This window comes from Simochromis diagramma, unplaced genomic scaffold (genome assembly GCF_900408965.1).
Source record: "Simochromis diagramma unplaced genomic scaffold, fSimDia1.1 OVJJ01000433.1, whole genome shotgun sequence".
NCBI classification, from domain to species: Eukaryota; Metazoa; Chordata; class Actinopteri; order Cichliformes; family Cichlidae; genus Simochromis; species Simochromis diagramma.
The window spans coordinates 325051-351624 of record NW_024387031.1 but is presented as its reverse complement, the minus strand read 5'-3'; the positions used below and the strand labels follow the sequence as shown (position 1 = coordinate 351624).

The window sequence follows — 26574 nt, the reverse complement described above, 5'->3', positions numbered from 1 at the left end:
AGCAGTCCGACCAGGTCAGCCCTCGCTTGCCTCCTGCAGAGCATGACAGCAGAGCTCTGGAAGCGCAGGTCGGTCTTGAAGTCCTGAGCGATCTCTGCGCACCAGGCGTGGAAGGGAGCTTGCGGATCAGCAGCTCGGTGTGGATTTCTGTTAACGGCGGATCTCGCGCAACGCGCACGGTACCAGGCCTATAACGATGGGGCCTTCTTGACACCTCCGTTGGCGGGGCGCTCTTACGAGCGGCCTTGGTGGCCAGCTGCCTTCCTGGGGGCTTTTGCCGCCAGTGGTACTTGCGAGCATTCTGCTTGGTTCTTGCCATTCTTCAATCACTTTTCTTTTTTTGTTGATACGAGCAGAATAAAGTAGCAACAGAGGAGACTCGCTGCCTCTTATCTTTGTGTGACTGGCTGTTGACTCGGTGCCGCTCCGGCTCGTGATTGGTGACCGGGCTCCACGTGGAGCATCGCCCCGCCTCGGTGTGTGCTTCGCTCATTGGAGACATAGTGCATTGATGTTGAGCGCTGCCCGCAAGCCTCCTCTCGATTGGTGCGTGACGGAAGCTGCGCGCTGCTCTGCGGAAATATAAGCGAGGCTTTGAGCTGACGGGCCACATTTTCTCTTAGGTTTCTCGATACTTCGCATTAAAGAACCTGTCAAAATGAGTTCGGCCGCTGGAAAGGACCGGAGGCCACAAGCCAGAGCTACAGTCCAAGACCCGCTCCTCCGTGCCGGGGCTTCAGTTCACATGTGGGTCGTGTCCACAGACTGCTTGCGCAACAGGTAACTATGCCGAGGTGTAGGAGCCGGCGCTCCCGTTTACCTGGCAGCTGTGCTCGAGTACCTGACAGCTGAGATTTCCTGGAGCTGGCTGGCCAACGCAGCCCGCCGACACCAAGAAGATCGTATCATCCCACGTCACCTGCAGCTGGTTGTGCGCCAACGACGAGGACGCTCAAACAAGTCCTGGGGGGGAGTCCCATCGACTCAGGGTGGTGTGCTGCCCTAACATCCAGGCTGTGCTGTCTGCCCAAGAAGACCGAGAAGCCCGCCAAAAGGCCAAGTCAAGCAAAGCGCTCGGCTTCACCAACAACAAACGGGGCTCTTTTAAGAGCCAAACACTTCTCTCTGAGCAAACATCCTTCTTGCTCTTACTGTCTGTAACAACTTGTGTATTGGGAAATGATGTATCTTCATTTTACTTTGAACTGTCATTTCTTCCTGTCATCTCACAGAATCAGGGGACTGAAATCACCTTCAAATAAAAAAAACTAACCTTTCATCACTCCAAACCTCTGTGTGTTTTTTGTCAATGAACACTTAATTTAGGTCTTCATATAAAACTAAAGCAAAAAGCTCTGCCTCCGGCGTTGTGGTGTTGGTCGTCACTATTCACCTTCATTGCTCATCTTACGAATTAAGCGCTCGTTAAATGCTGTTTAAAATGTTCTGTGTGGATTTCATGATGTAGATGACTGCTTTATAATACTTTACATAATTTCAAAATATATATAGTTTGCGTTGAATGTCTTTCTTTGAAATTGTACATGTGTACGGTGAGAGCCTAGTGTCTCGTGAGACATACCCTTAAACGAGAGCCCACGAGGCGAGACCTTTCCTGGACTGCGAGGGAGGCAGATGTCCTCTCTGAAGCGATTTAATGCTAAAGGTTTACTAAAAGAAAGGGCAATACTAAGGATTTAAGGACCTCTTTCTGGACAAGTCAGCCAACGAGGTATTTGTCCATTGAGAACTGTTTTTTTTTATTTTGTGTTTTGGACTTAATATGTTTACTGTAAAGTTGCTAATGGTTTGTTTACTGTTCGCTCGTGACCAGTTCCACGGCGTATCGGCGTATGGTGATGGTGAAGCCTGAGGCAGAAGCAAGCCCAATAATAAAACGTGCCGTTTCACGAAACCTGACCTGTGTCTGTGTTTTCGTGAAGAGAGCTACAAAGAGTAAATTGGATGTCCACTAATATTCGCTTCCTAACTGACTGTGGACATCATCATGGTTCACTCGCCTTTATAATTAAAACAGTTTTCTCAGCTCATGGAAACAGGCCACACGCAGTTCAAACCTTGTTAAACCACAATAGGAAACTATACCAACGTGAGGCTGGAGCGGATCAGTGAGGAAAAATGGCAGCTGTTGCGACGTGTTCAGCATGCTGCTGAAATTTGCGGACATTTTTTACGTCACCTACCTCTACGCTAGGGTTTTGTGTCTATTGTGAGTAGAATAAAACTATTACATTAGCGTTTGCTTGCGATAATAGGGGCAGCTGGTTCTCAGAAGAACAGGAACTGATTCCTAGTGTGGGTTTTGTTAGACATGTCTTTGTCAACCCTGTTTTAAGGACAATAGTGGATTTGTGTTTCTCATAAGCATTTTCATGCGACCTTAAAAGCTCCCAAGAATGACATTAAGTTGCGAACCTGCAGCCTCTGATTGGCAATCAGTTGGTTCGCCTATAAACTTTGGTGTGTACTGTCATAGTGTAAAATGGGCATTGACAGTGGGGGTCTGCCTGTTAAAAGTGATGTGAACGCTGCAGCTCGCCAAAACAAAAGCCACCTTAGTTACTAACCTGGGTTAGAGACCACCCCCGCCCCCAGACTGACACATAGAAGTAGTGGACAAACTACGTGGGAGGGGGACACAGGGCAGCCCGCTGACTCTTTCGTTCAGCTGGGATATGCCAAAGAAGTCGGTGCGGTCCAAAGAGTAAACCTCCAATGCTTATATTTTAAACCTAACGGATTTTCCCGGCACCCTTGGAATGCTAGAGAATTCATTAGTTCAAATGTTCACATAATCCAAAATAGGTTATAAAATAAAGTAATGATATATGAATACATGGTAAAATCAAAATGCTTATTGGTTCAGCTGGAATAATGTGTCCTGGAATGACCTATTGTAATTCACGGCTAGATTTGCGAGGTAAGGTTGGGAAGTAGAGCAATTTTGCCCTGTATAATATTATATTATTAGTCTCATTAAAATATAAGTTGACTATCCATTACAACCAGCCATGTAGGCTTCAAGAAACAAAAGTAGGAAGTGTAAACAAATCCCCATATATCTTCTTATGATAATATAGTAGCGACTATGAGAGCGGAGAGGATCAGATAATATACTGCATCTATAAAGTATTTTTCATCACAATTGAATTATTTTTTTTAAAATTACTTTTCAATGTCTGATTTACACTTTTAATCCGTGTATTTCTTGCATGATAGGGTCTCATAGACAAATGCAAAGTGTCTGTACATGAAGGTGATTTTAAATGTTGAGTCGTTATTATTTGTATTTCTTGGAGTTGTAGACTTGCTTCAAGACAGCACAGAATGCACCATGATAGAATCCAAGTTGTATTGTAATGAGTGACAACATGCGGGAAAAAGGTTTATATACATGGACATTATTGTGATATGACATAGTGGGAGTGAGTGAGTAGTAAGCGGAGCTCTTGGTGTGCTGTGGTTGCTATGAGAAGACGCAGTTTTGAGTGTGGCGCGGTTCAGCTCCCACGTGTCTGTCTGTCCGCCTGCCTTGGATGCTTGGCGCCTTCATTGAAGCCTTTTGTGGCTTGGCTCTCTGGCCCCTCTTTTATGCGCGGATTCTTCTCAGGTGTATTGTAAGCCTGGGGCCGCGGGGATCTTCGTTTAGCAGCGACTCTTGACGGGCTCTTTGCTCTGCCTCTGTGCTTTGGGCTTCTGGCCGCCGATGCGGCTTCTTGGCCTTCTTGGGCGATTCTTAGCGGCTCGGGCTTCTTAGCTGCTGCCTTCTTGTGGCGACTTCTGGCAGCTGCTGCTGCCGGTCTTTGGCTTTGGCCGCTGCGGCGGCTTCTTGGCTTTAGGAGCGGCTTTCTTTGCGGGCTTCTTGGCTTTGCTCTCAGTAACCTGTTCATTTTGAAGGATCCGGAGGCCCCGGTGCCCTTAGTCTGCACCAGAGTGTCCCTCGCTATACCAGGCTCTTGGATGGGCGGTTCTTGACGCTGGGCCTTGTTCTTGTCCACATTCGTAGCCTCCGGGCAGCCAGAGCCTTCTTGAGCGCGGCTGCGGACACGCCGCTGCGCTCCGTGGAAGGCGCCACGGGTTTTCACAATCAGCTCGCCCACACGCTGGGGCCGACCTTCTTGGGGGGGGCTCTTGGAAGTCGTCGTCTTATTTTCTTGGCCGCCTTGGCCGGGACGGCAGCAGGTGCGGGAGATTCCTCGGACATTTTCCTCTTTCGCGGTCTGATCGAGATTCACGTACAGTGGATGGCAAGTCGGAAGCGCCACGCTGCACTTAAACGCACCATGAGAACCGTGGAGAGTGAAGGCAGCGCGCGCAGCTCTCGCGTGTCTCGCAAAGCTTCATTTTGTGTTTCGTTGTCTCGGGATCAAAGAGCTCAAAGTGAGTGTGTGAGCAGCACTGCAGGTCGACAGTGGAACAGTCCACAGCGGGCTTGTGTCTCCTCGTGCAGGCCTCGTGTCGGGCTCTCGTGCTCTCTGCTCTCGGTTCGTGGAGCTCCCAAAGCTCGGCGACTCGGTGCGGAGCTCAGCGCTGCTCGGCGGCTTCTTGGACTCTTTTCTCTGCTAAACCGGTGGAGCCGCAGCAGAGCTCCGTAAAAAGCCTTTTCCTGCTGATACACATGTTTGTTCACGCACTCCGAGTTAAAAGCAGCATCTGGTGAGCGCAGCTGTGGGACAAAGTGACGCTGCGAGCTCCCAGCAAACACACCGATGCTGCTGGAGGCCCACGGAGCAGCGAGACTTGTGTGACAGCTGCTCACTTCTAACCAAAGCACAGTTTCACTCACATTGTTGTACAGAAGCTTCATTAGTGACCTTACAGCAGCTCGCTTCCACACTTTGGCTCTGATCTTAGTCTGCATTGACTCAGTTTCCTTCTACAGTTACTGACTCTACATAAACAACAGCAGTGAATGAACACGTGACTACACACATCCACAAACTGATCACCGAGTATCTCAATGTGTAATACTCAATACCTGCTAAAAACATCCAGCTTATCTCCCTGTTAAACCTTGACTTGTTGACTTTACTAGTCAAACATATTTCATCATTTTATTCATAGTAATATTGTTGTAATTATTTTATCCTGCTCTGCCCATGTTGGTGAATTTCCCAGCTGTGGGACTACTAAAGCTCATCTCATGTCCTGGATAGCGACCTCAGTTTAATCTAGTGTCTTTAGTTTTGCCCAGTATATCTCTGCTCTTCTTTCAGGATGATTCTGTGATTCTTCCACCTACTGAAAAATGTGTAACCACAATTTTCTGTCCAAGACAAGTAACATGCTTAACAGCAGTTAGATTGAAGATTGCTTTGATGGAAATTCCTCTTTGGTCATATATAGGAAAGCTTGAAGGACACAGCAGAGCCTGCCTGTGGCCATAGGAAGTACAGGCAAATGCTAAAGATGTCATCCATCCAGTGGGACAAGTGGGGGGGGGGAAGAAACAAAAAACAAAACCCACACACAACAAAAGTGTATTAAGTAATGATACTGATTCATGCCTTTTTTAGTATACATTTTGGCACCAAATTAGCCAATTTTGGCATTCCAGTAGTCCAAACCACCCTTTATGTATCATAGTCTAGTTGTGTGTTTATAAAGTCAAAGTGCACATCAAGTCAGGTGGGTTTGTCATTTCCACCACGTGCAGTAGAGTACACAGTGAAGCGAGAGCATGATGCTGCATGTAACTGAAACAGGACCACAAAAATTGCACGTATGGAGAAACTGCAACAAAACAAATACAGACGATTAAAACTATACAGACCGTGCAATAGAAAGCTGCAACATCAATGTTAACAATTTATCAGTGCCACAGCATTTCAGTGTAATTACTCAATTTTGCATATCAGGAACAATAGAGAAAGTGTGCTTGGAACTGTAACACAAGTGTCAATACAAAGTCGCATTAATTCTGTTTGTAGCTTGTTTGTCTTTCCACAATCTGAAAACTGCAAAACATTTTAGTCACGGTCAATGCAACGGATTAATACCACCCAGTGACACAAAGGTCCATATCCGCGATTCAAGTATTTGGCGACATTTTAACTACCGAGTGTTACAGGAAATTATGCTCGTTAGTTTAGTGTGTGGCTCTGAAAAGAGCCGTTGTGTTGGCGTCTGATAGCCAGTTTACTTTGAGCTCGTGTACTTTGTGACGGCCTTTGTGCCCTCAGACACGGCGTGTTTGGCCAGCTCACCGGGGAGGAGCAGGCGCACTGCGGTCTGGATCTCCCTGGAGGTGATGGTGGAGCGTTTGTTGTAGTGGGCCAGGCGAGATGCCTCGGCAGCGATGCGCTCGAAGATGTCGTTAACAAACGAGTTCATGATGCTCATGGCTTTGGAAGAGATCCCGGTGTCGGGGTGGACCTGCTTCAGCACCTTGTACACGTAGATGGCGTAGCTCTCCTTCCTGGTCTTTCTCTTCTTCTTGCCGCCCTTGCCGGCGGTCTTGGTCACGGCTTTCTTGGAGCCCTTCTTGGGCGCGGACTTGGCGGGTTCAGGCATTTTCTCTCCTCGATACTCTGCAGTAACGAATGAGCTCCGTGACTGAGAGCAGCGCTTTTTATACAGGCTGTATGCTAATACCCCTGCGCGGGCCCTCGGATCTCATTGGTGGAGCCGCACAGTGGGCCGGACGTTGTGTTGGAGGGAGTTTGTGAACTATGCTGAAACAGGCGCGCATCTAACAAAGACAGTGGGCTGTGTGATTGTGTCCTCGTTTGCTGAGACAGTCATTTGTTCTAAATGAGCACTAAATGTATTTCCAACTAAGCAAATCGCTTTGGCTCTGCACAGTTTTAGTTAAGTTCAATGTCTCACTACAGCACACATGAGACTGAGCCATTCACTTTTTTATTATCTGGTGTTCATATATTTTTTTAGCCGTTGATTTTGAATTTAAATTAACATTAAAAATCTTAAAAGGAGGAAAAAGAAGGTGCACTTCCACCGGGAGGATCAGTGTCTGAAGCAGCATGTTGTTCGTGTAGGATCATTTTCTGTGGGAGAACACAGACATGACCCTTGAATTAGATTGGTAGATGACCGTTAGATTAGTTAATGCTGCCAACACTTTCACAACAACGAAATAGTTATGGTGTGACAACACATTCATTTAGTAGCCGAGTGTGTGTAAGTGTTACCGAAATGGTTTATGTATAAAAAAGATTAATATTTGGTTCCAGCAGTTAAACTATTTTTTTCGTTGTAATTTGATGTGGTTCATATTGTGATGCAGGGCTGAGCTGGCCATCGGGCATTTGCCCAGTGGGCCGCTCGTGATTTTTTGTTTTTATGGGCTTTTCTTCCTCATACTCTCAGGGTCTCTGGATTCTCCCATTTCTCTGGATTCTGCCCGATCACTTCTGTGATTAATACAGTATTGTGTGTGTATAGTTTCATTCAGTTTATTCAGTCTGCTTTTGGGTCCTGCCTTCATGCGAACTCTGGCTAATGGAGTTGTCAACGTCATCCTGATGTTTGTCAAGCCTAGAAGTGAATCTGATTTAGAAACTGAGGTAACTTGCACAATCCTTTGTCGTGGAATTTTCAGATAAAATAAAGTCTGCAACACAAAAAGTGCTGTGGTCAAGCTATTTATTACTGCATGCATACAGGAGAGCGAACACACACATCAAAACATCACAGGTCTAAGTTATGAGCGCTCTGCCCTTGGGATGTCTCAGCTCCTCTTTCATACCCCCCACACACAACTTTCTGTATCTTTTAGTTACAAAAGGTTTCTGAGTGCATGGGCTGTGGCTGGGCAGAGAGCAACGCCTACCATCTTTCCCCTGGGAGCTCCTGTCGCTGGCCCTGAGTTTCATCCTTCTGAGCAAAACAGTTAGCAGATAACATAGTGAAACATCATTACGCCTAGCTAAGCAGTTTTATAAGGTCATACTGACACATACACATACTTCATCTAAGCATGCAAAGGTTATACAAAATCATACAGTGAAGTTCTAGCCACCTAAATGTAAATGTGAGGATAACTAGAATTTTCCATAACACCTTTTTCTATAATTTATACAATGAACTTCATGTTTATTCAGTTTGTGTTCTGCGCCACATTTAGCCTACGATGTTTAGGTGGACAGCTAAAAAGCTTTTGTGTTAAGGGACAAAGTTGGTGAGACAAAGTTTGACATCAGCGCAGAGCTGACTGATAAAGGTGCCAACATACGCTCTGTAGTTGTTACTTCGCTCAGCATCGTGTAATCATCACATCAAGAGTTGGATTTCGGGATGACTCTTTCCTGTCATGGTCTCCGTGTCTCCCTGGTTGGCCTAGTTTCCAGGCCACATGTTGTTTTGAGTTTGCCTCTCTCTGACCTCCCTTGGCAGAGCTAAGCTGGGCTCCCACCCTTGGCCCACGCACCCGCTGTGAATCTGCCTGATTACCTTGACTCCTGGGCTGCTATTTAAGCTGAGGGCTCAGAAGGCGTCTTCGCTGGATCATTGAGTCATACTTGTCAGTACAACTCTGATAATCTGTTTCTTGCGTGATTTCTCAATTTGTTTTAACCACGTTTTTCCTGTGCATAAACTCCTGGACCTGTCCTTTTTACTTGACCTGTTTCTCTGGCAGCATGGCGTGGAGTGGAGTGGAGTGGGTGAGAGTGCTGAAGACAAATGAGAGAGGAGCGAACGAGTGGGGCATGTTTGTACTCTCTTCCCTTTTTACCCTGGACCACTGAAAATCCAGTTTAACAAACAAAGTTAAACTGTGGATTATATTTATAATTTAATCCTTTATAACACAGACTCAGACTAAGAGATCCAATTGTATCGCCTATATTTACACACTGACTCAAAAAAATATCAAAAGGTCAAATTCTTGCTTCCAGTCTCTAGTGCATTTCTTAGAGTCAATACTTCATTCTGATATAGACTGAAGCTCTGTAGGGTTTCAGTTTTGTGTGTGCATGTCTCTGACAGTTGTAATGATGATCATTCAGCAGAAGTCCAACTTCCTCATTTTCATACTTGTGTTCACATCTCCTTTAGCCCACCAGAAAGTGAACATTGGAAACACAAGTTTAAAATAGTAAAATGTAAATTCTTACAGATAGATATCTAGTGTTTTGGCAGCTAAAAATTGAATGTGGGTAACTTGGGTGAGATGTAGGTCAGAGGTTAGATCAGCTGATTCTCAGTTTACTTAGAATCCATGACAAAGAAAACCAGTATAAACAAATAAGCATAGGTGTGTAGTGTATAACAGCAAGTGTATGATGGTTTCTACGAGCTGAAGAACAGCAGCCACTCAGCATCAGCATATTTATTCTCTATAAAAGGAATTTAGTTGCACATCAAGGCAGACTCACTCCAAAACCTCTGAATGCCTTTCATAAACACTGTAAATAAAGCTGCAGTAAAAGAGAAAGATTAGGATACTCAATAACTGAAGTTGCCTTCATCCTTCCCTGCATCCAAGCTTCTTCAGCAGAAAGCTGAATGTGCAAGCAGAATTTTTAAAAAATGGTTTACTCCATCAGAACTAGTTCTTGTCACAAGATTATTATAACGCTGGACTCCTCTCCACACTTCATACACAACACAACATGGTGTTCCTCAACATGAGGGAACTGACTGAGAAGTGTGTATTTAAAGGAGGCCTTCAGGTGCAGTACTGCAGGCAGTCAGAGTTTAGAACTAAATATGAAACTAATCATAAGTTAGTTTATCTGTTCTTTTCTATCAAACAAAAAAGTTTCATGTAATTTTTTTTTTTTTGCGATTCTCTGGTTTGCATATGTTGTATTTGTCATGGTCCCAGGACTTCTAACCCAGTGTTTTGAGTTTTGACATTCTGTTTTAAGTTCATTTGTATTCTTAAAATCCCTAGGTTGCCTGTTCAGTTTAGTTGATTAGATTTCCCCTTGTTTCTTTGCCCTTTATCTCCATTTATGTATCTGCGTTTATTTAATTGTGAATTATTGTGGCTTTATTCACTTGTGTTTAATTCCATCATGTTTATCATGTTTCCCCAGCCTGTTATGTCTGCGCTCTCCTCGTGTCTCTGTGCCCCCTCCTGTCGTCTCTGTGTCCTCCCTGTGTTACGTTTAAGGTCCTCATCTTGGTCAGTATTTTGCAGTTCTGTGTCCTTCCTGTCTTGTTATGTGTAATTGTCCTCAGCTGTCCTCCCCGTATGTTCCCTAGTCCCTCATTACCTTCTGTGTATTCATGCCAGAATCTCTCTCTGTTCCGTGTCGCGTCGTCCCTCATCACATTTCTATTTACAGAGTTATAAAGTGCTTTATTTAATTCACTGTGAATCGCTATGGAAATAAATGGAAACAAACAGAACAGGTACAAACAGTGGGCCTGTCTCAATATGTGTACTTGTACGTACTTGTGAGTCGTGTCCAAAAGGGCCGCATCCTCCTGAGGACTCGGACCTCAGAAGGTCAGGTATACCGGAAGTAAACGGCTGTGAAATTGGACACTCTAGCCTTCAGATTTGCATCACCACTGTCCTGAGTAAATCGGTTTGGCTGAGATTAAAGTTAAGCTTCATAACATATTAATCACAGTTAAATTAAGAGGGGACGACAGTAAAAACTCTGGACCTGTGACATCATCAAGTACGCTGGTGTTACAATTGTACAAATTGCGAGTCCGTGCTTGCGTTCTCGGCGAGTACGGACTTGTGTACTTGGGAAAGGGCCAGTGTGAAAGACTCAGATGAGGAAGAAGCTGCTGGTTAGAAATGAACGACTGATCAGAAACACAAAAAACAAGTTAATGAAAACACGAACAGCTTTGATTCACACCAAGTAAAGGGAGGAAGTAATCAAACATTTTCTTTAAGTATAGAAAAATAACAAGAAATGTTTGTTTGTGAACACTGTGAAAGTGTCTGAGTGTGACATCATTTCTGGTTTTACTCTGTGAAATTCTCTCCTCTGTCTGTGAGCTCTGCAGTCGAAACCAGTAACACAACTTAAACACAAATATAACCAGAACAAATATGATGGACCAGGACACACTCTCCTTCAGCTGTCCTGGAGCATGCTGGGAGATTACATGTAGCTGCTCCCACCATGCTGCAGTATTCTTAGAGAGAAAATGTCCCCACCATCGTTTGTGTTGATTCATTTCTGGAGATCCCAGATGCCTTTCTTGTTTCGAAGATGGAGCATACACTTACATGCATTACTTACAATAGATATCGATGTAGTTCCTTTCTGTTTCCACAAGTTTACACTGCTTTGCTCACTATTGCGCTGTTGACCTGCTGGAAACTCTTGCACAAAATGACTTTGTCTTTTAAAAGATGTAGGGAACCTCTGGCCTTTATTAATGATATCAGTTAAAAATACATTCATAAATGTGAAATCTATTCTCAGTTATTTTAATAACAACTGCATTATAAAAGTGTTGTAAATTCTTTAAGAGAAGAAAGGAAATCAACGGCAGCACATGCCTTTGATTGTTGGAATATTCCAAGGGGCTATTGGGACGAGTACAACCAGTATGAATCATAAACGCCTCAGGCATGTCGATGAGCAGGTTGTTTAAGATGACAATCACACTAAGGAAGAGCTTTAAAAAGCTGAGCATAGCCAGTTGGTACGTGACAGTACACTGTTACTTCATGGCTGCAGAATGTCAGTGAAAAACAGCCAGCAGCAGTAAATAGTTTCTTTTTGACTCCACTTAGTGGATTCCTGCATTAATACTCTTGAACTGTAAACTGTAAAACATATCAGAGTCTCTTAAACACACATTAATAGTCTAATTATTCTTAAATATAATGATACTATTGTTTGTCTGGATACAACTTTGCTTTGATATTTCTGCAGTCTTTCATTATGTCTTTAGATATTTTAATGAGTGAATGAAGTCAGACTGTAGATTTTCCTTCTTCTAGCTGCCCCCTATTATCCAAGAAAACCTAAACACATTCTATTCTTCGAATTGTTTTATTCTACTCACAATAGACACAAAACCCTAAGCGTAGATGTAAGTGCCTTGACAAAATGTCCCAAATTCAGCAGCAGTGCTGAACACGTCGCAAACAGCTGCACATTTTCCTCCACCTGTCCCTCTCCACCTCACGTTGTTATATTTTCCTATTGTGTTTAACAAGGTTTGAACTGCATGTTGTCTGTTTCCATGAGCTTAGAAACTGTTTTAATTATAAAGAGAGTGAACCATGATGAGTGTCCACAGTCAGTTAAGCTAATAATTAGTGACATCCAATGTATTCTTAATTAGTAAGATGAGCAATGAGGTGAATATGACCCCACACCACAACGCAGGAGGCAGAGCTTTTTGCTTTAGTTTTATATGAAGACCTAAAGTTTGTTTCATTGACAAAACAAGAATAGACTAAACGCACAGAGATTTGGAGTTAATGAAAGTAGTTTTTTATTTGAAGGTGGATTTCAGTCCCTGATTGTGTAAGATGACATGAATAAATGTCCATTTGAAAGTAAATGAAGATGCATCATCTAGATTTCCCAGTACACAACTTGTTACAAACACCATAACATCAAGAAGGATGTTTGCTCAGAGAGAAGTGTTTGGCTCTTAAAAGAGCCTTTGTTTTTGGTGAAGCAGAGCGCTTTGCGTTTACTTGGCCTTGGCGGGCTTCTCGGTCTTCTTGGGCAGCAGCACAGCCTGGATGTTGGGCAGCACACCACCCTGAGCGATGGTGACTCCACCCAGAAGCTTGTTGAGCTCCTCGTCGTTGCGCACAGCCAGCTGCAGGTGACGTGGGATGATACGAGTCTTCTTGTTGTCGCGGGCTGCGTTGCCAGCCAGCTCCAGGATCTCAGCGGTCAGGTACTCGAGCACAGCCGCCAGGTAAACGGGAGCGCCGGCTCCTACACGCTCGGCATAGTTACCTTTGCGCAGCAGTCTGTGGACACGACCCACGGGGAACTGAAGCCCGGCACGGGATGAGCGGGTCTTGGCCTTAGCTCTGGCTTTGCCTCCGGTCTTTCTTTTTTTTTTTTTTTTTAAACTTTATTTAAATTAAACAAGTTTACATATAAAATGCACATACACATACAATTACATATACAAAACTATGAGCACATACAAAAAGGAGAAACAAGGAGGAAAATCTAGCATCTGAGTCCACACAACGTTCACAAGACTTACAGTTTTAATTCATTCCAGGGGAAAACTTTCCCAAGTTTCAGGTCCATTGTTCGTCTTCTCCGCAGGTCTGTAATGATATGTTTACTTACCACATCACTACTTATCATCTTTTGTTCAAGTACTCCTTTGGCACGAGTTTTCCAAATATGTGTGTTTATTACACACATTACTAACCAAAAGAGTCTCCTTTTGTCATCACACATTTTTTCTTTAAACAAACCATACTTAACTGCTTTAATATTAACATCTACATCATAACCAATCTCTGTCATCTTCTGCCTGATCTCAGTTGTCCTATAACAATCCAATAGAAGATGTTCTAGGGTCTCATCTTCATCACAGTCTGTCATAGGACATTTCATGGTGGTAACAAAGCAACTCCATTGTACCACCGCTCTCACAGGGAGGCGCCCGAGCGAGATGAGCCATACCACGTCTCTCATGCTTTCAGATAATAATTTGTCTTGTATATTTTTAACTATTGAAAGGTTTTCATCTTCATTTGCATACTTATATTGAATTACACCTTCATTTTTGGTGTCATTAATTTTTTTATAAATATTTTTCGTATTATCTTGGAGAATATTTAAACTATAATGTTCCCATTGACTTGATAAGTCACCAAACATAAGTCTGTGGCATGGAACGCCCGCTCTGGCCCTGCCTCTTTTCTTTTGCCACAACTGCTCCTTCCCTCGAACCCACGGGGCACCCCGAGAAATTGCGCTTTGAGTAATTTTTATAAAAGGAATTCGCAAAACAATCTCTAAGTCTGGGGCTCCCAAACCCCCGTGCTTCTTACTCTTGTACATAAATTTTCTCTTAGTCACTTCTCGATTGGATCCCCAGATAAATTTAATGCACATCTTACTTATTTTCATTACAGTTGTTCTCGGAGGAGGAAAAATTGCGGCAAGGAAAAGAAGTTTCGAAATTATGTGTGTTTTTACAATATTAATACGTGTTTTATAATTTGTATCTTTATTTTCCCATTTCATAATTTCCATTTTAATTTCATTTTCTTTCTTATTCCAATTTAGTAAACAAGAGTCAGTATTATCAATCCATATACCTAAAATTTTAATCTCCCTACATAGAGAGATCATCATTTTAGGTTGTCTGGTCGGATGTCCAAGCCACACCCCTTCAGTTTTGTCTTGGTTCAGCTTGGCACCTGATGCCTGTTCGTAATGGTGTAATATCTCCATAACTGAAGACAATTCATTTTGGTTTCTAATTATCACCGTCACGTCATCTGCATACGCCAAAGCTGCGATTTTAAGGGATTTATCAAGGACGTATCCCTTGATCCGTTTATCATCATTTATCCTTTTCAATAAGGGATTAATTGCAAGGACATATAACGCAGCACTCAAAGGACATCCTTGTTTAACCCCGCACTCAGCACTAAAAGGGGATGAGAGCTTTCCATTTACCTTAACTTGCACTAGGGACTTTTTATAAATCAATTGGATAATAGAAATAAATTGGTCCGGAAAATTATAAGCTTTCATTACTTTCCATAAATAAGAGTGGGAAACAGAATCAAAAGCCCTCCTTTGATCTAATCCTAAAATGCAGAGTTCTGAATCCTTTCCATTATAAATAATTTCTCTTAACATATTTAAGTTATCCCACATCAATCGTCCCTTAATTGCGCATGTTTGTTCTTTTTCAATGATAATATCTAATACATCCTCTAGTCTAGACATAATTATTTTAGCAAAAATCTTGTAATCTACATTCATTATTGTCAGTTGCCTATAATTGTTAATATCTTCTCTATCACCTTTCTTATATAATAAACACATAACTCCCTCATAAAACGATTTACCCATTGTTTCTCTTTCTATTCCTTCATTAAAATACTGAGTTAATAATTCAGACAGTTCTTTACTCACAATTTTGTAAAATTCAGAGGGGAGTCCATCCAGACCAGGTGTTTTATCGGTACTAAGTTGGTTAATTACTGACTCCACTTCCTCTCTTTTAATTTTTCCAATCAAAGTTTCATAAATGACAGGATCTAATGGTTCAACCTCACTCAAAAAGTTGTTAATAGCGTCGCAGTTTGTAACTATGGATGAAAACATCTCCGAACAATAGTCTCTAATTACTTGTCTTTTCCCCTCTTCTTTAAAAACTGACTTTCCATATTTATCCTTAATTGAGACAATAAAATCATTCCGACTTTTCTTTTGATTATTAAAAATCATATAATCACTGTTTCCGTGAAAGTCAGTACGTCGCAACACATTAAATAAAACTTCTCTATTGACTCGATCAATGTCCTCTTTAAGAGACATCATTTGATTTTCCTCCTCCTCTTCCTTCTCCTTCTTATTTCTTAAACATATATATCTACTCACATCTTCGTTATATTTTACATTCTTTGCATAATTTAATTCTCTCGCTTTAAATTTAAAAAATTGACACATACGTCGTTTAAGAAGCTCCCAAAGTTCCGAGAAAGAAGTAGTAAAAATATTAAGATGTAATATTTTCCTAATTTCAGATTTAACTTCGGACACAAGCAACTCGTCTGCTAACAAGGATGTATTCAATTTCCAATAGTTCAAAAATTCATGGGGACAACACGACACTGTTGCCATAACCACCATATGGTCAGAAAAGTCTGTTAAAAGAGTGTCATATTTCAGACCTTGAACATTACGTGATATGTAGAATCTATCAATCCTTGTTTTAGTTAACGAATCGAATCTAGTGTAGTGGACGGTATGTGGATGCAAGTGCCTGTATAAATCACGAAGTGCTGCTTCTTTACAAACTTTAACCAACAATTTGCTTTCCCGCAGTTCTCTAAATTCAACCTTGGATATTCTGTCAGTTGCTTCAGTAACAATGTTAAAATCTCCACATAGAATTATATTAAAACCAATCTCTAATAAATACTTCAATTTTCTCAATAATTGTAACTTTTTCGTTCGTTCGGGTGCATTATAAACATTAATAATACGCAACCTTTGCCCGTAATAACAGCAATCAACAAGGAGGAGTCGTCCCGGTATTATGTCTCTTCTTTTAATTATATTCACCGCATCTTTTTTAAAGAAAATACCCACTCCATCAGAGCTGTCTTCCCCTATCGATATTATTGAATGGGCAGTGTTCCACATTTTATTTAATTCACATACATCCACGTGTGTCTTTAATCTCATCTCTTGAAGGCACAAAATATCATAATCAAGTCTTTTTAAGAAATCAACCTTCCTTTTCCTACTCTTATCTGATTGGAGACCTCTGACATTAAATGTTATTATTTTGATGTTACTCATAGGTTGACTAAAGGAGAGACCATCTCAGAAATATTACTCACGGGGGACTTGGTCTATTATCCTTCCGCTTATCTCTTCCAGCACTAGAAGCAGAAACGCTCCTTTTTCTGCTTCCTCCCGTATCCTCGTTGACGAGCTCATTGAGGGCCGGGTGACTTCCACTAAAGAAGGTCTTCCGTTTTACTTTCGTTTCCCCGGGCAGCGAAGCAAGAGCCAGAGATGCCGCCTCTGAGAGAGGGAAGGATCCATGCTCCTCGCTATCTCCGTCGTCATCAGGTGTCTGCTCGCTGTCAATTTCTTCGTCATCACTATCGCTTTCATTCTCACCATCCGATGTCTCTATGATTAGGTTACCATCTAGCTCTTCATCACTCTCGTCACTTTTTTTACTTGACTGAGACAATGGAGATGGTAACTCATTTTGAACAGGGCTAGACTGGTTATCCTGATCATCCACTTGTGAATTGTCCAATCCAAGCGAAACTGGGAGTGACAGTGGGGCAACTGTCGGAGGAAGGTGGGGGGGAGTAGAGGGAGGGGGCTCTCTCACCTGGTCATTCACGGGGGGATCCAAGACTTGAGAAGGATCCACCAAAGAAGGGAACTCCATGGTGTCAGAAGGTCGAGGTTGTTGGGAAGATTTAAGTATATTCACAAAAGACTTGGGGCATTTAAAGAAGGTGTGCCCTTTCGCACCACAGAGGGAGCACTCACTTTCGTTTTGGCAAATTTTAGCCTTGTGGCCCAACTCACCACATTTCCAACATTTTACAGTGGGGCATTCTCTCGCCTGGTGGTCTGGACCTTGGCAGATGAAACACCTCACCGATTGGCCCGGATAAATAATCCTGCCATTGTAGGGGCCCAACGAGATGGAATTCGGAATAGAGATTATATGTCCAGCTTCATCTCTACGCATCCGAACTTTATATTTTCGGACTCCATACCAGAATCCGAATTTATCCACTGGCTTGACTGGGGGTTGAAGAATCTCGCAGTACCTTTTAAGATATAGCTCGATATCTTGGTCTGGAATCCTTCCAGTCCAGAACTTAACAACAAGAGTCACTACCTCTACCTGGACAGAAGACTCCACTTGCCAGTCTTTCCATTTCGGATGCAATGCGTTAGAAAGAGAAATCTCTAAGAAGCGACGTAAAGGCGCCTCTTCGGTGAAACACAGCTCAAAATCCCGTTTACTGGGGAGAGCAATGAAGGAGTATATGTCCTGCACATTCAGCCATGATGTTTGCAATATCAGCTCTTCAGCAACATAATCACGGGTCGGGGGGTCCCCGTCTCCGATGTACTTGAGTCTCACCCATAAATTGCTGAAGTTTGAAGCAAACGATAATGGGGCATAAGGGGGCATGATTACATAACTAATAACCAATCCTCCGGTCTTTCCGCGCCCACTCATTTTGACAGGTTCTTTTCTTCGTAGTATCGAGACCAAGAGAAAATGTGGCCCGATCAGCTCAAAGCCTCGCTTATATTTCCGCAGAGCGCGCGCAGCTTCGTCACGCACCAATCGCAGAGAGGCTTGCGGCAGCGCGCAAATTCAATGCACTTTTCTCCAATGAGCAGCACACACCGAGGCGGGCCGATGCTCCACGTGGAGCCCATCACCAATCACGAGCCGGAGCGGCACCGCGTCACAGCCAGTCACACACTTTAAGAGCAGCGAGTCTCCTCTGTTCGCTACATTTTCTGCTCGTATCACAAGAAAAGAAAAGTGAGGAAGAATGGCACGAACCAAGCAGACTGCTCGCAAGTCTACTGGCGGTAAAGCCCCCAGGAAGCAGCTGGCCACCAAGGCTGCTCGTAAGAGCGCCCCGGCCACCGGAGGCGTCAAGAAGCCCCATCGTTATAGGCCTGGTACCGTGGCTCTGCGCGAGATCCGCCGTTACCAGAAATCCACCGAGCTGCTGATCCGCAAGCTGCCCTTCCAGCGTCTGGTCCGCGAGATCGCTCAGGACTTCAAGACCGACCTGCGCTTCCAGAGCTCTGCTGTCATGGCTCTGCAGGAGGCCAGCGAGGCTTACCTGGTCGGACTCTTCGAGGACACCAACCTGTGCGCCATCCACGCCAAAAGGGTCACCATCATGCCCAAAGACATCCAGCTGGCTCGCCGCATTCGCGGAGAGAGAGCTTAAGCTGCACGCTCTCCTACCAACAACGGCTCTTTTCAGAGCCACCTCACTCACACCAAGAGCTCGCTCCTTTATTCTTTTTATTAGTATTCTTTTTATAAAATAAATTTTGTGCTCACTTCAATCTTAATGCTGTTTCTATACCAGAAATTACAGTTTGCATCAACGTGGAATTCACTGACTTTATTTTCAGAATTGCCTCACCATGGCCAATGTCATTGGCTGGGCCTTTCACGGACCTGTTTACGTCTTCATGCATTCTCAGTCGTCCAGGAAAGTAAATCTCCAAAAAGTTGATTCTGTTCATAGATGTAAAACAAATATGCCAGCAGTTTCTCAGTTAATGAGAGGAGCAGGCATGTGTGTGGCCCCTTCACATAGTGGACATTGAGTTGTTGTGTGGGACACCAGTAGTCCATGTCTGTTGCTGGGCTGACAACATCCAGGCCAAGAAGAATGAGAAAGCTGAATAAAATCCAGCTACTTTCCTCAACCAACTAACGGCTCTTGTAAGAGCCACTCACCTCTGAGAGTACACTTGATTAAAGTAACGACACTAAATCTTTAATCCATAGGTGTCAAACTCATGTTCACACTAGAACTGAAGTGGGACAGCCCTGTTAGTCTATCAGTGTGTGTGCAACACATTTAGTTGTTTTAGTACATGAATAAAAATCTGAAATCTGAAGTTATTACCCAGACTTTTCTTTTTAAAAACTTGCTTTGAAACCAGAGATCTGTGTCGTAAGTGCATAAGATAAGATGACCTTTAGTCCCACAGGTGGGAAATTTGTTTCGTTACAGCAAAAGTGCAAAGTTATGTAGCAGAAATTAGAAAACACTGGTATGCAATAGAATACAAATGCTATATACAACTGAGTAAGAAAATAGAAAAGTACAACTTTGTCAGAAAAAAAGAATTGCACACATAGCAGTCTTATTGCACTTGTGTGGATGTGTGTGTTTGATCAGCTGCAAGTTTTTGTTGTAGAGTCTGACAGCAGTGGGGAGGAAAGACCTGAGTAATCTCTCTGTCCCACATCGTGGGTGCTGCAGCCTGCCACTAAAGGAGCTGCTCAGTGCTGTCCGAAGCATAAACATTGTCTCATTGTTTGTTCCTTAAAGTACTTGCATTAAAACTTAAAAACAAGACAGTTGAACAGATTAAAGAGGTTCAGACTTATAATTGTAAATCACTACAAACTCTCATTTAGACCGAAAGCGAACCACAGCTGTGAGCTACATGCAAACACACTTGTGGTGTATGTTCTGTAATTCTGATCCACTCGTTCAAAGAAGCTTTTTAAAGTTATTATTATTTATACCTGGAAGCACGTCAACTAAATGTAGATAACCTGGCAAAACTTCTTGTTTGCGATGCCTTTGATACTTTGTTTGCAGTTTAAACGGACATGTTGCATTTCAAGTACATAAAATCTGCGTACTAATGTTAGACAATGTTGCTTGTATGAAGGTTATGTCAGGATTGTGAGAGTGAGTAAGCCTTTCAGAAAGGAAGATCACATCAAAACTGTTATATTGATATGATTGGTGAAGATGATATTTCAGGCACACATCAGGAAGAGGTTTAAGAAGCTTCATTGGGTTTCAGCCACTCATGTCCACCTTTTACTAGATCAACAGTGGGTTAGTTAGCTTAAAAAAAAAAAAAAAAAAAAGGAATCTACTAAGCAAGCACTTCTCCATCAAGCAGATTTATGGCAGGAAGACATTTACAAATAAACTGATGAATAAGTGAAATTTATTTTTCTTTTGTTTGGTCTATGACTGTTCAGTGATTATTAATAAACCACGGTATTGAATAGGCCTGTAACCTGTGAAGTTCAGTTTGTGGTCATCAGAATGGGGTTTATTGCCAAATGTTGAGCAGGTTTACAACATTAGGAAATTGCTGCGGTGCTTCAGTGCAAACATAGTGTCATAAATAGCACTTAAATAGACATGAAAAAATAAAAGTAGTAATAAGAATTAAGAGTGCTACGTAGAAAGATATATACATGAGTGCAGGTGGTGATCAGTGCCAAAACATGGAATCATGCAGTGAACACAGCGTAGGGTCATGTGTTAGGGGTGGGAACAGTCATACGGTTATTGTTCATGTGTCCAACAGCAGAGGGGAAGAAACTGTTCTTATGGCGAGAGGTTCTGGTGCAAATGACATGTCATGACAGTTATTGTAACGTTGTGAAGAAAAGCACGCATTACAGCTGAATCTTACAGCAAAACGGAGAGTCAATATAATATTGTAGCGTCCCTCGACAGACGATCAGCGTTCCGGTTACCGGTGTTTATTCAGAATAGTAACACGGGCTAATGTGGGCCGTAGCCAACGCCAAAACAACGGGGGAAAGTGCGCTCTACAGCAACAGCACAACCCCCGACACTTCTCTTCCGCCACACACAAACCACTCTAATCCCCGCCCCCGAACACTGTCAGCCAACCACACACCTGCTCTCCTCCAGACTTTGTCATTGGTAGCTGATGTGATTGACAGGCTAAGCGGCCTCTCGACTACTGCACATTCAAGGACACACGGTAAATCACCATGCTGCGGATGTGGTCCAACTATGCCCTAAGTAATTGGCAATTCTGAACACAATACACTGATAACACAACAGTCAACTTGTAACCTAGTCCGTTACAATATGTAGACAATGTCAGTCGGTCGGTCATAACGGAACAAAACTCAAAGTGAAAGTGGGTGGCTCTTAAAAGAGCCGTTTGATGGATTAGGGCGAATGAGTTTAACCGCCAAAGCCGTACAGAGTGCGGCCCTGCCTTTTCAGAGCGTACACCACATCCATGGCGGTCACAGTCTTCCTCTTTGCGTGCTCGGTGTAGGTGACGGCATCACGGATGACGTTCTCCAGGAACACCTTGAGCACACCACGAGTCTCCTCGTAGATCAGGCCGGAGATACGCTTCACTCCGCCACGGCGAGCCAGACGACGGATAGCGGGTTTGGTGATACCCTGGATGTTATCACGGAGGACTTTACGGTGACGCTTGGCGCCTCCCTTGCCGAGTCCTTTGCCACCCTTGCCTCGTCCACTCATGGTTACAGCTTCTTTTTTATACGCACAAAGTCGAATGAATCGCAACCCGACGGAGCAGTCTTTTTATGTGTGCTCAGCGGACGTAAAAGGAAAACAGCCGGGCGGCTCGGAGCTCAGTGGCTCCACCCTCTCTTCTATTCTCTATGTGGAAATCGTGTCTTTTTTTTAAATGACAAATTAAGTCTAACCAAAGGGAGGCTCTCACCAAATTGCACCCACAATGCCCGAGTCGAGTTCATATTTTTATTTCACATAATTAATCAATTGAAACTAAACCCAAGTGTCCACATTAGTAACAAAAACCAGACACCCTCTTAACGTTTTACCCAGAGTCTAGTGTGACCTCTGTGTAGTGTCTTCTCTGGTCTGCATTCACAACAAAAAGGCAATAGTTAGAATGCTCTCTTTTTAATGTCGTGGGCAATCAGCACAAAATCTAAACGGGAAAGCAACAACAGAGTTAGCTAACTATGCTCCCATTTTGTTTCCTCTCCTCCCAATAAATAAATCTCACATAAACGTGCACTCAGTTCAACATAAAGACTGGAGAAATGACCCGCAACAAATGATGTATACACAACAAAAATAATCGGGTCAGACTGTATTACTTTAACAGCCTGCGATATGATTTTTCCTCCACACGACATTTGCGCATTCCTTACCTCGCAGGAATCCTCCATTATTCTGAGGATTACCTGGAATCCTCTGCCCTTTGTGAATATTGCAGGGTGACTTTTTCAACAGTAGGTGGCGCCAATGTCCCATTTAGTGGGATTTAACTTCAAATCTATTTAACTATGTTACACTAGCATAACTTTTCAAGCTAAATTAAAATGTATTATTAATATTAAACATGAAACTAAAGGCTAAAAGTACAAAAACAAATCCCGTTTATTTATTGTATTTGTAAGCCTGTCCTTTACAGTCAGAATTGTAATGTGAAGCCAAATATTTGCTTCACCAGGGTGAGCACTATAAGCTCTTCTTCACATGTCATTTTATTTCTGAGAAATCTACAAGTGTATTTATTCAGTGTACAGTACAGCGATGGGGACAACCAGAGCTACTCCACCCGCAGTCACAGTCATGCTGTTCCTCATTTCCGCCAAAGGCCAGTAGATGGCGGTAGTTTTAGCCGCTCCTGTTTTCTTTTATATCTTCTTTTAAATGAGATGTAAATTTAGGAGTCCATCAAGCAACCCTTCAGATTAATTTCCTAACAGCAAAAGTGAGTGGAAGAGTTAAGTCTTTTGTTCACAATGGCATAGCTGACAGGCACTTTTGACTTTTTGTACACAGTTGATTTTGTAAAGCCCCTCGCATTGCATTCATAATCAAGTTCACTGATTGACTGTCCCGCAGTGTTGTTTTGTGTATTTCTGTTTCATCCACTTTAATAAAGTGTCCTGTGTTAAAGTAACAGTGAGTTGTGGATTCACTTAATGAATGCCTAAGTTGGGCTTTAATCGGCCTTAGACTTACTGATGTAACGGGTGTAGAGCCAGAGAGCAGCACGGCTCCTCCCGAAAACCCTCAGTGTCTATATGCATTTAAAATTGAGGGTAGGGCACCAGCGCCAGAGGTGGGTTGGAATACACCAACCATCCAAGGGCACCAGGTATCTATACTTTTGTTGTTAAAATATTACATCTCAACCAAGTACTGTATGCTTTCTATATTTTTGCAGTGTATCACACACACAAAAAAGACAATATACTGTACCAAATATTGTCAAAAAAGTAAGAAATCTTTTGGGGTGCTTTAATTCATTTTGGGCTAAAACACCCCTGAACTCAACACAAGATTTCTCCATGAACCATGATGATAGTTAAATCCAGAAAGTAATCTTTGTTTTTATATAGCAGTGAGCCTGAGAGGAGGTTTTAAAATCAGCTAAGTGAAACACAAACCTGGTCTCTGGCTCATTTGACACACCTCATAAAAAGTTTGCACACACGGGGAGTTCATTTCCTACTCATTCTTGATGAAACACACCACAGACTTGTTGTGTGGGCTCCTGTCTTACTCTTGAATAAATATACAGTAAGGGTAAGCAGGTACAGGGTGGTTTTACAGTTAGGGCATCGTCACTGATTTCTAGAATCGATTCAATTCAGATTCACAAGGTCCCGAATCAAATCAATTCGATTCGATTTGATTCAATTCGATTTGAATCTGGGAAATTTTGACAGTCAGAAATATTTTAATTCAGATCAGTACATTTACATATTTTTGTATCTATAAAAACAAAGCTGACTTTATCAAAGGTGTAAGCGTCACAGCAGATGCCTTTGTGTCAAAGTAGCTGAAGATAAAACACAGAAAAACATGGAGGTGGTTTTTCCTGGCCTGGGATTTTATAAAAATATTCTGCAGTACATCAAAAACAAAAGAAAACCATTAATCAACATATAAACGTTACCTCTGATGTTACAGCGGTTTTATTACAGACACAGCTGAGCGCTTTGCATTTTGCATAATTGTAGAAAGTTTAGATTTGTTCAGTATTGAACGGCAGAAATTAGGTTTTCTTTTCGGAAGTATGTCAACCGAAAGAAAACAGCGACCGAGAGCACTGTAAACAACGGTAGACTTGTGCGTAATAAGCAAGCGAATAATGTAGAAAACAGATTTTTAGACAGGAAACTGTTCTTGAAGTACAGAGAGAGAGAGAGCTGTGCATGACGTGTGATTTTATTGTGGTGGAAGCAAAACAGCAAAAGTCAGAGAATTCATGACAATGTTTATGTGAAGCGTAGTTTGGATCTTCTTTTGCTGCTGGTTCGGTCAATATTGTTTGGAGAGAGATAAAACTAACAGCTTTAGAATCAGCCCAAAAAGGGCGTAAACACAAAGCACGGACCCACCGACAGATCAGAATCAGCGAGCTGTCGGCTTTCAACCCCGACCGTGTCCGTGCTGTCAGGTGAGAAAGGCGACATCTCACTGATTCTGATCCGCGGGTCCGCGCTGTGTGTTTACGTCTTTGTGCAGAAGCCGTGTACCTGCTCTCATTTACTGTCTTAGCTGTTTGGTGGTTGTTGAAATTTTGAGGTTTCACTTGAGATTCTGGCATTTCGGGCAAAATAAATTTATATTAAAAAATCGATTCAGGATTTTAATGAATCGATTTCACGTTATCCAAGCCAGAATCTATTTTAATCGATAAATCGATTATAAAAACCCACCCCTAGTTACCGTCCCTGCCAATTAAAGCCACACACATGTGCTGCTGCTCTTTGCTCTTTGGGTGGCTGTAGCTCAGGTGGCAGAGCAGATCAGCCACTAATCAGAAGGTCGGTGGTTCGATCCCAGGCTGCCTCCTGGCTGCATGCCAAATATCCTTGGGCAAGATACTAACCCCATGTTTGCCTACTGGTGGTGGTCAGAGGGCCCGGTGGCGCCAGTGTCCGGCAGCCTCGCCTCTGTCAGTGCGCCCCAGGGCAGCTGTGGCTACAATGTAGCTTTCCATCGCCTGTGTGTGAATGTCTGTGTGAATGGGTGAATGACTGAATGTAGTGTGAAGCACTTTGGGGTCCTTAGGGACTAGAAAAGCGCTATACAAATGCAGGCCATTTACCATTTGCTCTCCATCAGCTGTCTGGAAGTTCTGGAAGTGGATTTATATCTTCTGGGAAACTTTCTCCATCCAGGAAACAGACCCTTAACGAACGTATCCTAAAATAAGTGTCTGTTTAATAAAGACAGGACTAATCACAGTATCTAACACCTTTATCAATGATTGGGACATGGCTGCTGTTATTATCCTGGAGTTGACTAACAGTAACAGTCATCAGCAAACTTTACAACGCTCACACATATTTGTGTCCTGGATAAATAAGAAGTGCCAGGGCGCAAATCCCTGTGTGGAGCCAGTCGAGGAGCAGGCCTGATCAAACAGGACTGAAAAACCACAACGTTTTGACTTCTGTTAGTGGAAAAGATGCTCAGGAACAGACTAGAATTCTTGGAACTGAGTTTAATGCACTGAATCATATGAAAAACAAGAAAGTAGATACACATAACAGCAAGACAACACATACTAAAGCAAGCAAAGCAAACCCCAGGATGTAGAGCCGTAAGCACAGACAGCAGAGCCACTCAGAGAAAGAAAGAGAAGAGCCCCGGTCTCCTCTTTATAGGGGCCAGTAACCCCGCCCCTGCTGCTGGGTAACTTCCAGAGGTGTGGACTCGAGTCACATGACTTGGACTCGAGTCAGACTCGAGTCATTAATTTTATGACTTTAGACTTGACTTGAAAAAATGTTCTAAGACTTGTGACTTGACTTGGACTTTTACACCAATGACCTGGGACTTGAATTGGACTTGAACCGGTTTACTTGAAAAGACTTGATATTTCACCCCAAATATAAAATTTAACATGCATATTATATAGAGATTGAAAATGTGACGTCATTCAGGGGTAAAACCGCAAAGGATTCTGGGAACTCGTGGCAAGCGGTACTAGCGCACGCAGGCTTTCAATTGAAATCAGTTATACAGCGATAAAAAGAAACACAAAAATGTCAAGAAGCTGTTGTATTATTAACTGCAATAGCCGGTCGCATGACAGCCACGGGAAGCCGACGGGTAAAGAGATCGGTTGTTATCGGATTACGTCGTTGAAGAGAAATTGTTCGAGCCATGTTTCCGAAGTAACAAAGAGGCAACTGGATTGCAGCCATTCAAAGACAAAATATAACGTCCCAGAACACTCCAGCTCACAGGTTAGTCTGCTCCAAGCATTTCCACAAAGGTCAGTCTTCTGTTGTAGTTAATACGTCATTTTTCTTAACATAATTGGTGATATAGGTTACAAGCAAGTCTGGCGCTGAACAGAAATTGTCGCGCTATGCTCCTTTGTTTATTGTGCATAAATAGTGAATTGTCCTGACACAATA

The 26574-nt window shown here is 42.8% G+C and overlaps 4 protein-coding genes and 1 pseudogene across 4 annotated transcripts; 1 reads left to right on the top strand and 4 right to left on the bottom strand.

Moving 5' to 3' along the window:
- Positions 1-15: 15 nt before the first annotated feature.
- On the bottom strand, positions 16-319 carry LOC120740562 (annotated as a pseudogene).
- Positions 320-5537: 5218 nt separating this feature from the next.
- LOC120740620 (histone H2B 1/2-like) lies at positions 5538-20181 on the bottom strand. The gene is made up of 2 exons (XM_040043088.1): positions 20171-20181; positions 5538-6542 (listed from the first exon to the last, which is right to left on the bottom strand). The coding sequence occupies exon 2, from the start codon at positions 6532-6534 to the stop codon at positions 6160-6162; it is 375 nt and encodes a 124-aa protein (XP_039899022.1). The 5' UTR covers positions 6535-6542; positions 20171-20181; the 3' UTR covers positions 5538-6159.
- Positions 12593-17965, bottom strand: LOC120740616 (histone H2A-like). The gene is made up of 2 exons (XM_040043082.1): positions 17838-17965; positions 12593-12974 (listed from the first exon to the last, which is right to left on the bottom strand). Exons 1-2 carry the CDS (start codon positions 17860-17862, stop codon positions 12613-12615), a joined length of 387 nt encoding a protein of 128 aa, XP_039899016.1. The 5' UTR covers positions 17863-17965; the 3' UTR covers positions 12593-12612.
- Positions 18146-18640, top strand: LOC120740612 (histone H3). The gene has a single exon (XM_040043079.1). The coding sequence runs from the start codon at positions 18188-18190 to the stop codon at positions 18596-18598; it is 411 nt and encodes a 136-aa protein (XP_039899013.1). The 5' UTR covers positions 18146-18187; the 3' UTR covers positions 18599-18640.
- A 1133-nt stretch (positions 20182-21314) lies between the features above and the next one.
- Positions 21315-21694, bottom strand: LOC120740624 (histone H4). The gene has a single exon (XM_040043093.1). The coding sequence runs from the start codon at positions 21671-21673 to the stop codon at positions 21362-21364; it is 312 nt and encodes a 103-aa protein (XP_039899027.1). The 5' UTR covers positions 21674-21694; the 3' UTR covers positions 21315-21361.
- Positions 21695-26574: the final 4880 nt, after the last annotated feature.

Excerpts from the sequence above, each read along its gene's own strand:
- LOC120740620 (XM_040043088.1), bottom strand. The coding sequence starts at position 6,534 with ATGCCTGAACCCGCCAAGTCCGCGCCCAAGAAGGGCTCCAAGAAAGCC.
- LOC120740616 (XM_040043082.1), bottom strand. The coding sequence starts at position 17,862 with ATGAGTGGGCGCGGAAAGACCGGAG. Across the intron at positions 12,975-17,837 it reads TGGGCGCGGAAAGACCGGAG|GCAAAGCCAGAGCTAAGGCC; the intron begins GATTGGTTATTA and ends GAAAGACCGGAG.
- LOC120740624 (XM_040043093.1), bottom strand. The coding sequence starts at position 21,673 with ATGAGTGGACGAGGCAAGGGTGGCAAAGGACTCGGCAAGGGAGGCGCC.
- LOC120740612 (XM_040043079.1), top strand. The coding sequence starts at position 18,188 with ATGGCACGAACCAAGCAGACTGCTCGCAAGTCTACTGGCGGTAAAGCC.